The sequence below is a fragment of the Lepidochelys olivacea genome (assembly GCF_965140295.1).
Source record: "Lepidochelys olivacea isolate rLepOli2 genome assembly, chromosome: 7".
NCBI lineage: Eukaryota > Metazoa > Chordata > Testudines > Cheloniidae > Lepidochelys > Lepidochelys olivacea.
In genome coordinates, this window is record NC_140417.1 from 54,320,289 (window position 1) to 54,336,108 (window position 15,820).

A 15,820-nucleotide genomic window follows, 5' to 3' on the forward strand; every position below is an offset into this window, starting at 1 on the left:
GCAGCTTGGTAAAGAGGTTTCCACTTTGAAAATAAAGTCCTTTTGAAGCTTGTTAGTACCTTGACTGGTTGATACAACACATGTGTGTAAGGTACTGGCCACTGACTGTGTCAGAGCAGCCACCTGAGCAAAAGGAGCTCACAAAACAGCGACACGACTGCCTGTCCTGAGGAATTCCAACAGTATAGAGGGCCTTTCCCACCCAGCACAGAATTGGATCTATGCCCCATCTTCCCATGTACACATGAGCCTGCTTGCAAGGGGTTACCCAGAGTTTATTGCACTTTTGGGGAGGTGGGTCTTCCTTCTTCAAAAGCAGTGAGGCCTAGGTGTCCTGTACCTTGGCTGCTGCAAGACCCATAGAGGCCTTGGATGGAGATGCAAGTTAAAGCATCCCAGGAAAGTGGGTGAGTTGCATTTTTCAAGGCTGGGCCTGTATCTGGAGTCTGACCCCCTCAAAAATGGGGGCTAGGATCCAGACTTGGGACCTTATTCAAAGATAAGAGGGGAGGGAAGCCCAAAGCTGATAGAAGGGGAGAGAATGATGGGGGAACGTGCACCAATTTTGTACATATAACAGGAGGGAAAGCAGCATCAGCAGAGAGATCTGGCAGGAGCTGGGTTTGAGAGGCATTTATTAAGTGATCGCTAGAGGGGTGCAGCTGAGTGGGAGGAGTGAGGATGAGCAAAAGCCTCAGGATTCAGCAGGGGTGGAGGAGTGGAGAGGAAGCAGTGCTCATCTCCCTGTGCTTTGGGGAGTTCTGCCAGCATCTGGCCCTGAACAGTCTTCAGTGGGAACTGCCCACATGTGTCCTGCAGGGGATAAGCTTTCCCTGCTTGTATTGGGTGGGGGCAGCACCTGCTCTCCTCCACCCCTTGGGTGTTCTGGGTCACCCTCACTCTGAACTGTTAGCTGGTAGAAGACTACAAATCGCAGCATGCATTGCGAGCTCTCCCCACCCCCAACTACATATCCCAGCATGCTGTGTGAGAGCCCACTCCCTACAGGAACTACACATCCCAGCATGCAAGGTGAGCGCCTCCTGTAGGGTAACCTGGTGTCCGCTTTCCGACCAGAACACCTGATCAAAAAGAGACCCTGGTGGCCCTGGTCAGCACTGCTGACCAGGCCGTTAAAAGCCCGGGCGGCGGCAGTGCTGCAGGGCTAAGGCAGGCTAGTCCCTACCTGTCCTGGGGCACTGCACTGCGCCCTGGAAGCGGCCAGCAGGTCCAGAGCCTAAATGGGGGGCCCCCCACTCCTATTGGCTGGCAACCGGCCAATGGGAGCTGGGGGGCGGTGTCTGTGGGTGAAAGCAGCACATGCCACAGAGCCTCCTGCCTCCCCCTCTCCCCCCGCCTAGGAGCTGAACCTGCTGCGCCACTGACCGGGAGCTGCCCGAGGTAAGCCCGTGTCCCAGCCCTGAGCCCCCCCCAAACCCTAGAGCCCGCACCCCCAGCCTCACCCCATTGCCCCCTCCAACACCCTGAAGCCCTCATCCCCAGCCCAGAGCCCTCACCCCCTCCTACACCCCAAAACCCTGCCTCAACCTGCAGCCCCTTCCCGCACTCTGAATCCCTCGGCCCCACTCCCCAGCCTGGAGCCCCTTCCGGAACCCCAAGCCCCTCATCTCTGGACCCATCCCAGAGCCAGCACCCCCAGCCCAGAGTCCTCACCCCTCCCACACCCCAACCTCCTGCCCCAGTCCAGTGAAAGTGAGTGAGGGTAGGGAAGAGCAAGCCACTGGGGGGGGGTGTTGTGAGCAGGGGCAGGGCCTCGGGGAAGGGGCAGGACAGGGGCGAGGCCTCGGGGAAGGGGCAGGGCTAGGGCCTTCGGTTCTGTGTGATTAGAAAGCTGGCATTCGTCGCCTCCCACCCTACAGAAACTACACATCCCAGAATGTTGGGGAGCGCCCCCTCTCCCTACAAGAACTACATATCCCAGCATGCCATGTGAGGACCCCCTCCCTATTGGAACTACACATCCCAGCATGCACTGTGAGCCTCCCCTCCCTATAGGAACTACACATCCCAGAATGTCTGGTGAGGTGTTTTCCTCCAGCCGGTGGGGACTGCCAGTCCCAGCATGCACGCGGGCCCCGTGGCATGCTGGGACTGGCGGTGGCCGCGGGGCGGACGGCTGCGAGCGGAAGCCGGAAGCGGCGCGGCGGAAGCGGGTCCCGGCTGGAGGGGGGTCGGCAGGTGATACTGGGCAGCGCAGAGCCATCTTACCCGGCCGGGGACGGGAGTCCGGCCGCTGCCTGCGCCAGGAGAGGAGCCGGGACCGAGACCGGGCTGCGGCGGAGCCTGCGCGGGGAGCCGGGGCCATGGGGCGCTAGGGACCGGCAACCCGGAGCCGCGCGGTCCCAGCCCCGGGAGGCGGCGGCAGCTCCCCGTTCGTGTCCGCCAATCGCTGGAGCGGCGCCCCCGCACTTGCCCGCTGGCCCCATGGGGCAGGAGACGCTGCCAGCACTCTGGTAGCCACCCCCGGGACACCGCTTCTTCTCCCCCCTTGGGGCACCGCGCCTGCCCTCCAGCACCGCCTGGGCAGCCCCCCTCGGCCACTGACCCCTGGGGGCACCGCTCCCCCACCTCCGGGCACTGACCGGGGGTACCACTCCTTTCCTCTCTCCCCCAGGCACCGACCCCAGCGACACGGCTCCTTTCCTCCCCCGGGCACCGACTCGGGCACTGCTCCTCCGCAGAGCCCTCCAACCTTCCCCTGCCCAGGGCGCTGCTTTTCCCTTCGCTCTTCCCCCTAGCCCTGGGGCTGCTTCACCGGCGACGCGCCCCCTGCCTCCTAGGCAGTGCGTGAGAACCACCCCTCATTCCGACCCCTCACGAGAACAGGGGAGGTTTTACATCCATTCAAACGCAGAGAAGTGTCCCACCCTACCCCCCACTACCTTTTTTGTGATGGGGAGGTTTTGTTTTTTTTTTGCACTTGTTGTGAGAGAAAAGCACAATCTCAGGGAGACCTGAATCTATAGTGAAACTTAAAAGAAACAAACCACCCCTTCCCTCCCCCCCCCAATCAGACTCTCCAGGTCACTTGCAGCTGAAACCTTCAAACTTTTCTGTGTCTGTCAGAGGCATGCCTGTGTCACGGCTGGAAGCATCAGTCAACAGACTAACCAAGTCCTGGGGTTTAAGTATGTTTTGTGGACATAAAAGTTTTTAAACTTTTTAAAGAACTTGGTATCTTTGGGATTTTTATGAGTTTCCCTTATTTTATGTCACTTTCCTGCTCTCCCTGCTTGAGACAGCTGTTGCTTTGTTTTTTCCCTGGTGTTGTAGTACAGGGACCTGAGTGGAGCTGGACTTTTAATTCTTGATAAAAGTTGTCCTGGAGTCACGTTCATCCATCTGTCTGAGTGAGCAGATCTGTCCCTTTCCTTCCTCGTGTCTATTGGATGTGATGGAACTCATGTTTGCAGAGTGGGAGGACGGGGAAAGGTTTTCGTTTGAAGACTCTGACCGCTTTGAGGAAGACTCCCTTTGTTCCTTCATCTCTGAGGCAGAGAGCCTTTGCCAGAACTGGAGAGGATGGAGGAAGCAATCAGCTGGACCCAATTCCCCTACTGTCAAAATGAAAGGTGAGAGCACAGTTTCACTGGGATGTTCTGGGAATTTGAGTGAAACTTCTGGGCCATGTGGGGATGGGGAAGCATGTAGACATGTTGGAACCATCCAAGGCATGAGCCAAAATCAGTTGCCTAGTAGGGGTAGCTTGTGAGTAGAGGTTGCACAAAATTGTGCTAGAAACTTGGATGCAATGATGGTTGCCTATTGGAGGAGATTGTTAATGCGGGTTTTCTGTAGTGCTTTTCTGTCTCAGACCATGTTTGCCAAAGCTGTTCTTGGGAATCTGGAGGGAAAAAACCAAAACCTACGTTGCAATAAGCAAGGTGCATACTTCAATGGGAATAATTAGTCACAGGCTCCCAGTTGTGTTTAACTGAATAAACTGCTACATAAAGATTGTCTTACTACAACTAACGCTCTAATGAAGTTGTGTGTTGGCTTCCCCCCCAACCAGTTTGTGTACAGTAGTCCATTTTCGTGTTCACTCTTCTGTATTTCACTTTATCCTTCTAGTGCCTGTAGCAAACTTTCAGCAGTAGCTGTTGAGCAGGCAGGTATGGAGACCTTATTGCAAGGAGTGACTGAGCTAGTACAGTAGTGTGTCAGCTCTGCCCCAAAGTTGATTATATTCCTGCCCTACTGACAGTTATCCCCTTCTGGCTGGAGAAAGCCTAATATACCGTACCAGCCTCCAGAAACTGATTTCCAAATAGTGGTAGCTGCTAACTTTTTTTCTGAGCTGATATGCGTTTGTATTAAACCATTTTATTGAACAATTGTATTAAATCATTTGTCTCAAGTGACTTTACCTCACAATTCAGGTACTGATCATACTGAATAGAGCCAGGCATAATGCTAGCAGAGCTATTTCAACCTTGCTTACATAATGACCATTTCTCTTTGTCCTGTGTCCCTCCATAGCTCTGTCAATCCCCATTAATTCTGACCTGTGTGACCTCACCTGCTTTTCTATTACTGCACTCCCCACAGCTCTGCACCTTTATCCTGAACTATGGCACTTACTGCTTTTCCAAGCCTAGGTCCTTCTTGAACAGAGAATGTTGTTTGTAATACGTTGTGCTGAAATATGGTAGTTTTGTGATGTGCATAAATGTCCGCTTGGCATTAGATTAGGACAAGAAAATGCATTTTACTTTGAACCATCATCTTCACATGACAGCCTAATTTTTCTCTGCTTAGTGAACTAGAACACTGGCACTAGTCCAGGATATTTAACCTCCTTTGTCTCTCTCTGCTGAGTGTCATGGGGCTATGAACAATGACGGGGAAGGAAAGGAGCTTGGAAATCTTGCCGAATGAAAGTGCAAGCTGGATGTTTTTTTGAGGTGCTGCTGTCATGATACATTTTGGTTTCAGTTATTGAACACTCCCAGGTAAAATGAATAAGGAATGGTAGCACCATGAAGTATCTAGCAAAGCCACATTATACTGAGATATAGACACCAGCGCCCTGTTCAAAGCAGCATATAGACAACATGGCTTTTTTGTTTTTGTATGTTTCACTTTAAATCTGGTTGCACACGCTGAGGCACTGAAAGAGAAGGTGTCGTAGAGCTGAAAAAGTCCCAATGCAAAGAGGAAAGTCCCCTCTAGCTCTACAAAGATAGGGGTGTGAGACTGGTCCATGCAGGGTCAGGGGTCAGATTGTAGGGAAAAAAAGGTGGAGGTACTCTTTCAAACACTGCCCACAAAATAAGGGCTGTCCACGAGTTGCCAAAATGAGGCAGTGTTCACCACAGATTGTGCAGATGTTCAAAATACAATTGTGTGTGCTGCTGGACTCTCTTGATTTCTGCTCCCCCTCAGTGGGGCTTGAATATTCATTCCCATGGGCTCTTCTGGGATACTTTGACATGGTTTCTTCTTGACTTAGTTGGAAAGAAGTGGTGATATCTCCCAATTGTCATCCACTGGTGGCACCAAAATGAGAGAGCCACTCAAAGTCAATTGTGCAGATCTGTGATCCTCGCTCTCCTTTCTAACATGAAAAATAAAATGGTTGAAATATATAAATTATCACTAAAGCCTTATTGAGAGGAATGGGGCAGTTCACACTTCTGAGAGCGAAGGTTCCAGGCTTTCTGCAAATTCACATGGAGAGCTGTACTGGTTATACTTGGTTCACATTTCTGAGGTTTTCTTTGCAACCATAACTACTAGAGACGTACTTTTCTTTTAAATGGAAACTGATATTCTGGAGAAGACGACGGTAACTTCAGAGAGGTGCTAGTTCTGCATACGGTGTGTGCTGGCTGTTTCTAAGCAGTACTCAAGGTTAATCTGTGAAATGTAAAACATGCGCTGTGTTTCACTTCATAAGCATATTTATTCATCTAACACAGAGGTACATCGTTTAAAGAAATGAAAAGCACACACAAGAACACAGCATAATTAGGGCATTTGGTAGCAAATGTAGACTGGATTTTCCTGAGAGATCCACTGTGTTACTGGAAACAGAGTAGTTCAGTCCTTTTTATGCTCACTCAATCCACCTACCATGAGGCTGAACGTAGAAGTGTAGGGCTGGAAAGGACCTTGTAAGGTCATCAAATCCAGCCCCCTGCACTGGGGTAGGACCAAGTAAACCTAGGCCAGCCCTGGCAGGTGTTTGTTTTAACTTGTTCTTAAAAACCTCCAATGATGGGATTCCACAGCCTCCTTTGGAAGCCTATTTCAGAGCTTAACTATCCTCACAGTTAGGTTGGATATTAGGAAAAACTTTCTAAGGTTCCCTTGCTGCAGATTAAGCCCAATACTAGTTTTAGTAAAAAGAAAAGGAGTACTTGTGGCACCTTAGAGACTAACCAATTTATTTGAGCATGAGCTTTCGTGAGCTACAGCTCACTTAGCTGTAGCTCATGAAAGCTTATGCTCAAATAAATTGGTTAGTCTCTAAGGTGCCACAAGTACTCCTTTTCTTTTTGCAAGTACAGACTAACACGGCTGTTACTCTGAAACTAGTTTTAGTGGACATGGGGAAGAATTAATCTCTCTCCTCTTTATGACAACTCTTACCATATCTGAAGACTGTTATGAAGGCGCCGCGCCCCCCCCCACCCCCGGGGTCGTCTTTTCTCAAGACTAAACGTGCCTATTTTAACCTTTCCTCACAGGTCAGGTTTTCTAAAGCTTTGATCATTTTTGTTGCTCTCCTCTGTACTCTCTCCAGTTTGTCTTATTGTGACACCCCAAACTGGACACAGTACTCCAGCTGAGGTCTCAGCGGTGCTGAGTAGAGTGGAACAATTACCTTCTGTATCTTGCATACAATACTCCTGTTAATACACCCCAGAATGGGATTAGCCTTTTTCAACACTGGATTACATCGTTGGCTCATGTTCAATTTGTGATCCACTTTAACCTTGAGATCTTTTTCAACACTACTATTGCCTAGCCTGCTAGTCCCCAATTTGTATTTGTGCATTTGATTTTTTTTGTTCCAGAGTGAAGTACTTTGCACTTGTCTTTATTGAATTTCATCTTGTTGATTTCAGACCAATTTGCCCATTTGTCAAGGTCATTGTGAACTCTAAAGTGCTTACACCAACCCCCAGCTTGGTGTCTTCTGCATATTTTATAAGCGTACTCTATCTGGAATAGACCTCTCTGGAATTCTGCTAGATACTTACTCCCAGTTTGATAATGAACCATTGGTAACCGCTCTTTGAGTACAGTTTTTCTGTCAGTTATGCACTCTCTTCTGGTGATTTAATCTAGACCATGTTTCCCTACTCTGATGGGTGGTTGTGGAAGGATATTTGAACTTCTCCAGTGTGCTTTAAGGACTCATAGCTGTACTGCTTTTTCAGGAATGTTTAGGTGTACTGAATGCTCATACATCAGAAATTTAGGATAGTTACACCTGCTAAACTCTCATAGCATTTTAATTGCTCAGTATGAGCAAGTGGCAAAAAGACCTTCTTGTCATACTTTCTCTGTATTCTGGGATGGCATTTTCAGCAGTCACACAATGTGTTTTTGCTTTCTTTTCAGATAGTAGAATCAATAACGTTAAGTAGGAATCCATTTTGTCCCCTGTATGGATGCTAATACTTGTTGAATCTACACTAGCACTCATTAATTCAGCTGAACAGGTAATACAGTTACTCCTCACTTAATGATGTAGTTACGTTCCTGAAAAATGCGACTTTAAGTGAAACGATGTTAAGTGAATCCAATTTCCCCATAAGAATTAATGTAAATGGGGTGGGGGGTTAGGTTCCAGGGAAATTTTTTTTGCCAGATAAGACTATATTTGTCTGTGTGTGTAATACACACAGTATAAGTTTTAAACAATTTAATACTGTACACAGTGATGATGATTGTGAAGCTTGGTTGAGATGGTGAAATCAGAGGGTGGGATATTTCCCAGGGGGATGCCTTACTGCTAAATGATGAACTAGCAATTGACTGAGCCCTCAAGGGTTAACTCGTTGTTAATGTAGCCTCACACTCTACAAGGCAGCAGGAATGGAGGGAGAGGAGACAGCATGACAGACAGAGACACACGCACAGGGTGTGTGTATGTGAGAGAGAGAGAGATGCGCATTTCCCCTTTAAGTATGCTGACCCACTATTAAGTACACTGCCTTGTTAAGTTAATCAGCAAGCTGAGACCACAGCTGCTGCCAGGAAGCTCCCTCCATCCTAAGCCTTGTCGTGTGTCCCCCTGCTCTATGGAGATGGGGTAAGCGGGGAGCAGGAGCAAGGGGGAGGGGAACACCCTGACATTAGCCCCCCCCCCCCACAGCAAGTAGGAGGCTCCAGGGAGCAGCTCCAAGGCAGAGGGCAGGAGCAGCACATGGCAGTGGGGAACTTAGGAGAGCGGGGAGCTGATAGGGGGGCTGCCAGTCCATCCTGGTTCCAAGCCCCCACCAGCTAGCTGCAATGTGCTGCTCTTCCTGCAAGCAGTGGACAAAGCAAGCGGCTGCCAAATGACATTATAAGGGAGCATCGCACAACTTTAAATGAGCATGTTCCCTAACTGATCAGCAACGAAACAACGTTAACCAGGATGACTTTAAGTGAGGAGTTACTGTAACTTCATTAGGGAGTTTCAGGAAAACATTCCCACTGTAGTTAAAGCTTTTGAGAGCAACTAAAAATCCTTTCTAACTTGCTATTTAACAACTCTTGGCAATAGTATACATTTTACTTCAGAAGAATTGTTGATTTCATTACTTCAGTCCATTCAATTGTTTGTTCCTACTTCTTAGACTCAGGTCATAAGGGACTATCATGATCATCTATTCTGACCACCTCCACACGGCAGACCACAGAACCTCATCCACCCACTCCTATAATAGTCCCCTAACCTCTGGCTGAGGTACTGAAGTCCTCAAATCATGGTTTAAATGCTTGAAGTTAGAGAATCCACCATTTACACTAGTTTAAACCTGAAAGTGATCCGTGATCCATGCTGCAGAGGAAGGTGAAAAACCCCCAGGGTCTCTGCCAATCTGTCCTGGGGGAAATTCCTTCCTAAGCCCAAATATGGTGATCAGTTGTACCCTGAATATATGGGGAAGACCTCCCAGACAGACACCTGGGAAAGAAATCTCTATAGTAACTCTGAACCCTCCTCTTCTAGTGTCTCCATCTTACTCAATGAAAGTGAAAAAAGATAGTCTTACACCTGATGTTTGGTAATTGCTTGTTTGTGGTGTTGATCAGCAGCTTTCAGATTTACCAGTTGGACTGAGAAACCAGGCACCTTGTGAATTCAGCACCGTGAAGACTGAAAAATAAGTCGAGCTAGCCAGCTTTCCACCGAACCATGTTATTAAATGACTTTCCCACCTCCGAGAAATTTATGGAATTTAGCAAACCAAACCCCTGTAATGATTCACAGCTCCACCCCTCCCATATTATTTGACCCCACCCATTAGCCATCCAAGGACTACGCCCAGCCTCCTTCCCCTCTAAGCTTCAAAGCAATTTTTTATTTTCTAATAGGTATAACAAGGACCTCAGTGGTCTCATCATAGACCTTTTAATTTGTTTAAAATAAGTTAAAATTTTCATTTACACTTGAAACTAGATCCTAATATTTCTAGTATGAAAAATCTTTTCAAGCATATGATGTTCATGTAAACACTTCTGTGGTAGATAAAACAGCCCAAAATCCAATTGCCTCCCCTCCACATGTGCACACACAAATCCATTGTGTTGGGTTTTTCTGAAAAATGTTTTTCACGTTCCTGTCTTCCCACCCCCAGTCTCTTCTGTCTCAAGTCTCTCAAGGACAGATGTTTACCAAACACTTAAGAAGACTGCCAGGAATACTGAAGAACCGTGAAGTATTGTATTGCCAAATCTTTTTGCTCAATTTGTATTTGTGCATTTGCACCAACTTCTCCTGGAAGTATAATGACAACTCAGACCTGTGTAGTGATAAAACTCTATTCATACACAGGCAACTCGTGTGAAGAAAAGCTTAAATTTGCTTTTACAGCAAATTTGAATAGTTATACAGTGTGTTATGAAAGGCTAGAACTTGTACAGAGAAATTGTGGCAGCAAGTGGTCATCTAGAAAGCATCCTCATTAGCTGCAGAAGGTTAGTAGCAGCAGGTTTAACTTAATAGGCAGCAGGTTTAAAACAAACAAAAGAGTATTTGTTTGCACACAACAGAGTCAACCCATGGAACTCCTTGCCAGAGGATGTTGTGAAGGCCAAGATCATAACAGGGTTCAAAAAAGAACTAGATAAATTCAGGGAGGATAGGTCCATCAATGGCTATTAGCCAGGACGGGCAGGGATGTTTGCCAGAAGCTGGGAATGGGTGACAGGGGATGGATCACTTGATGATTACCTGTTCTGTTCATTCCCTCTGGAGCATCTGGCATTGGCCACTGTTGGAAGACTGGATACTGGGCTAGATGGACCTTTGGTTTGACCCAGTGTGGCCATTATGATGTTCTTGTGGTAGGACTCCTTTGAAGGGGTATAAATTGGAAAAAAGCCTCTGTCAAACTACTGGTAATACCCACTGTGTTAAGTTTGGGGGGACATGCTTTGAAAAATCAAACTGGAATGATACAGTACAGAGCATCTGGAACACTAGAAGGTTTGGCAGAGAGACCTGAGGGAAGGCTGGGGGCATGATCAGTTTAGAGAAAAGACTCAGAGATAGACAGAACAGTGTCTAAGTTTGTAAAATGCGATGTAAAGAGGACAGTGACTAAGGGTATGTCTTTGGCAGCGCTTTAATGTGGCTGTGTAGTTGTGGCACCAGCGCTGTGAGAGAGGTCTCCCAGCGCTGTAAAAAAACCCACCCCCACAAGGGGAGTAGCTACCAGCCTTGGGAGTGCAGCTCCTAGCACTGGTGCACTGTCTACACTGCCACTTTACAGCGCTGAAACTTGCAGCACTCAAGGGGTGTTTTTTTCACACCTCTGAGCAAGAAAGTTTCAGCGCTGTAAAGTGGCAGTGTAGACAAGGCCTAATTTTCATTAGTTAATAAGGACAGAAAGAATTAATGGGATCCAGAGAGCAACAGCCCCTCATTCTGCTACAAAGTCTTCCTGTAAAACATGCAACACATTAAAATTAATCATAGGTCAAACACTAAGTACCTAAAAGTAGCAACAGAAACTTGTAGTGTTCTTTTCTGAAGTTCATGTGCTGTCCCTTATGTTTTACTGCTCTCCAAACTGGAGAGGTCTATTGAGGTATCTGAGGTATTGTCTGTGGTGTACTATATACAGATGTAGAAGAACTTGGGGGTGGTGATATTTAAAATACGCACTGCATAGCCTGCTGCTGTGGTGCAGCTTTTTCCTAGCGTATTGCATGGCCTGAACGTACTACTTCTATTTTGTTTGTGTTGTGGGAAGAGGGGTTTTTGCAAGTAACCCAGTCTTTATGCATATAGAATACACAAGATACAACACACCTGCTCATCATGTCCGAACTGGTTAATCAAATCTGTCCATATAGAACTGCAAACATTATAATGTACTACTGCTCCCAAATATATTAACAGAGCAACTGTTAAAAACCTGGTGGCCAGAGTGCAAAAGCCACACGTAAACACTCAGCGAAAGTTTACAGTAAAGTAAACCCTTTAAAAACTAGAGAAAATACCACAAAAACACATGATCTGATGAGAGATAATATACTGCTGAAAATAGGTCTCCTCACATGATGATGTTAGGGGGAGGACTCAGATGCTAGCAGTATGTAGACTTCTCTAGACCAGTGTTTCTAAAAAAAATTGTCCATGGACTGGCACCAGTCCCTGAGATCTCTCTGACACAGTTTAGGAAGGCAGCAGGCTAGTCCCTGGTATCAAAAAAGGTTAAGAAACATTGCTCTAGACTATCAGTCAACCTAGGGAATGTTGTTTCACCTGTTTTGTGGTGGGTATTGCAGGTGCCAGTGGCTCTTTAAATAGCAGCAAGGTAAACTAAAGTTAATTAGGAAACAGTTCGTGGATTATTAGAATAATTGCAACTATGGAATAAGCTGTATGGGGAGATTATGGGATCACCAGCGCTGTAGAGAATATAAGCGAGGCATTAGGTATTATTTTGTCAGGATTGGTTTTTTCCTGTGTTTGTAGTGTGCCTAGAACTGGGGGGCTTGGTTTATGACTAGATTCCCTAGACACTAAAGTAACACCACTGGTTTACAATGACTATAATAATCTTCAGTGCAGAAATGTGGGCCACAGAAGCAACACAGAGTTCTTTCCCAAACTCAGCATTTTGCTTTTGTGATTCAGATGGTACCCAGTGATATCTCCATCTTTTAGGAGTCTTTTCCTATTAGGTGAATAACTATCTAAAGCATATGCCTGCCTCTTCACCTGCGTTATACTCCGCACCCCCTTTAGAAGCCAAAAGTAATTATTTCCAGGCTCCCTTGAGACCATTTAGTGTGTGTGTGTGTCTCTGTCTCTGTCTCTCTCCCAAGAATGAGAACAGGAATGAGATCATAAAAGGTTTAGTGGGGAGAGGTTTGATTTTTTTTTTTTTTTTTACTAACCACCATTGGGTTGGACATTGGAAAAACTCAGATATAACCCTCCCCCTAAAATTACACATTTTGATTCCCTTTCTTTCACTAGTTTCAGAGTAACAGCCATGTTAGTCTGTATTCGCAAAAAGAAAAGGAGTACTTGTGGCACCTTAGAGACTAACCAATTTATTTGAGCATAAGCTTTCGTGAGCTGTAGCTCACGAAAGCTTATGCTCAAATAAATTGGTTAGTCTCTAAGGTGCCACAAGTACTCCTTTTCTTTCACTAGTGTCTTGTGGGTTCCTGTCTTTGCCTTGGTTTGGAATTTCTCACCTTTTTATTCAGAGGTCTTCCTGGATTCCCTTTTACTACTTAATATCTATCCTTGCCCACACGTCTTGTAGAGACCCTCTGATTGCTGGAGGATTGGAGATCACAGATGCGTCTGTCAGCCTGAGTTTCCAAAAGAATTATAGTAATCACACCTTTCCTTCTAGGGACTGAGTGCAAGGCTGTTTTACCCCAGGGGATGAGGATCTGTATTTGGTCCTAAACTCTGATTTGCTGCTAAGCCCCCTTCTATTTTCTGTTCCTTCCCTTTCTACCTTCTTTGTTTGGCCATATACTTACAGTAACTCCTCACTTAAAGTCGTCCCAGTTAACATTGTTTTGTTGCTGATCAGTTAGGGAACATGCTTGTTTAAAATTGTGCGATGCTCCCTTATAACCTCATTTGGCAGCTGCCTGCTTTGTCCACTGCTTGCAGGAAGAGCAGCCCGTTGCAGCGAGCTGGTGGGGGCTTGGAACCAGGGTGGACCAGCAGCTCCCTATCAGCTCACTGCTCCCGTAAGTTCCCTGTGCGGCAGCCGCCCAGCAGGCTATCAATTGCTGGCAGTTCAGCTGTCCCTCCCCCCGCTAGCATGTGCTGCTCCTGCCCTCTGCCTTGGAGCTGCTCCCTGGAGCCTCCTGCTTGCTGTGCGGGGGGGACAACTAATGTCAGGTTGTGCGCGCACACACACACACACACAGTCTCTGTCTGCCATGCTGTCTCCTCTCCCTCCATTCCTGTTACCTTGTTAATGGAGCCTCACACTCTACAACGAGTTAACCCTTGAGGGCTCAGTCAATGGCTAGTTCATCATTTAGCAGTAAGGCATCCCCCTGGGAAATATCCTACCCTCTGACTTCACCACCTCAACCAAGCTTCACAATCATCATTGCTGTGTACAGTATTAAATTATTTGTTTAAAACTTATACTCTGTGTGTGTGTATATATATATATGAGTCTTTTGTCTGGCAAAAAAAAATTTCCCTGGAACCTAAGCCCCCTATTTACATCAATTCTTATGGGGAAATTGGATTCGCTTAACATTGTTTTGCTTAAAGTCGCATTTTTCAGGAACATAACTACATCGTTAAGTGAGGAGTTACTGTATTTAACCTATGCTCCTGTGCATAGCTTGTTTCCCATTGGTAACAGCAGAAGCGGTGTTATCTTTGTCAGTTTCATTCTGCTGGGCCACTGGTATGATCTGGTGCTGTGGGCATGGAGAGCAAGGAGAGACTAATTGTATTGCTGTCACAGCCACAGCTAGTCCAGCTCCTGCCCCCAGCGCGTCCCTGCGTCACCAGTTAGAATAGCAGTGTGGAACTAACAAAGACCTGCTGCTGCTCTGATGGTTACAAATATAGATATGGGAACATGTGATTCCTCCCTCCATTAAAACTGTGTGAGGGGCGGTAAAGCCATGACTTTTGCTGCAGTGAGAAGAGCTTCTACTATGTAAGAGTTTCCCAGGTGATTTATTGAATTTCAACTTCTAGGTTTGCTAAGCCTGTTCTCAAAACAGCTAACCTTTCTAAAATGAAGATGAATATTTTCAACTCTCTCAGCTGATCATTAGTGATGTTACATGTAAATTGTTCTGTCCCCAAAAGCAGTTATTTGGCTCCTTAAAACTTCCAGACTTGGTTCATCTCCAAAATGGCTTGGTGGATTGATGAGACTAAAGTGGCAATAGTCCAAGTTATACAGATCTGTGTTCTGTATTTGCACTGTCTCTGGTTCAAATGTGGTGAATGTAATCTGCTTCAAGAGCCAGTGGTCAAATGCAACATACTGTGACAATTTATAACTTTGGAACTCCAGTTCAGTTTGAAGAAGAGCAACAAAACCAGAAGATGTTACATAAACAGTTTACAGAGAAACATTACTTTTTTGTACATTTTTCATGCAAGCTATGCCTCCCAGAATGCTTTAGTTAAACAGAGGAATTAGGAAGACAAAGTAAGGGAGGTTTTCAGGTGAGATTTGAGAAAGTAAAGGCTGTTCCACTTACCAGGTAGCTACAGAAAAGGCTTTCGTGTCAGTAGTGGCAAGACTGAGGAGGGACCTGAAGCTTTGCACTGCCTCACTGAGAAGAATAGTTAATGTGTGTGGATCACTTTGTTCTTAAGGTGTGGTTTAATAACCATATTGTAGTTACCTTAATGTGTCAGCAAATGCATGCTTAGTATAATGACTTAAATATTCAAAGTGGTTTTTTCCTGAAATACTGAAGTACCATATGAAAACAGCTATTCGGTATCACTGAGCTTAGGCATATAGGCTGCTATGATGTCTAGGGTTTCTTTTTAAAATATATGTATAATTAAGGGTTACTGTATAGGATATTAATGAAAACTGAGATGCCCTGACATGTTTTCATATATGCTCAGAGTTGAAGGTAGTCCTAAAGGCTCATAGTAGGTAGTTGGCATGGATGTCATGTAATGCTACTGATTAGTCTCTAGTCCATACTAGGTTTTTGATTGCTCCTAGGTGCTGGATGATAGTATTTTTACTTGTTTGCTGTGGAAAAAGATACACACAAGCTCTGGAATACACACCTAAACATATTTTAAACTGCCTTCACTAAATAAGGACACTCCACTAGAGAGAGAGCTTGCATCATAGAACCTGCTTCAGTACGGGCGGGCAGGGACGGGACCCCCTAACTGCTCACCTCTAGTTGTCCCTGACCACCTCACACTAGAACCCAAATGTAGTATCATAAAACAATTACAACTCATACTTGAGGAGGACTGCATCCTGAAATAAATCTTTCCCAAACTCCCTCGTCTGGCCTTCAGACAACCTCCCAACCTCTCCAAACTCATCATCAGAAGCAGGCTCCCCACAGAGCAGGACCCACCAGCTCAAAGCAGCACCAGACCCTGCCAGAATAACAGATTCAAAACCTGCCGATGTAT

At 46.2% G+C, this 15,820-nt stretch overlaps 1 protein-coding gene across 1 annotated transcript in view; it reads left to right on the forward strand.

Moving 5' to 3' along the window:
• The first annotated feature begins 2,150 nt into the window (after positions 1-2,150).
• The window catches only part of ZSWIM8 (zinc finger SWIM-type containing 8), a 145,087-nt gene continuing 131,417 nt past the window's right edge, over positions 2,151-15,820 (forward strand). Inside the window, exon 1 of the mRNA XM_084633567.1 lies at positions 2,151-3,593. Coding sequence (XP_084489693.1) covers positions 3,416-3,593 — 178 coding nt within the window. The 5' untranslated portion in view covers positions 2,151-3,415. The remainder of the gene's footprint in view (positions 3,594-15,820) is intronic.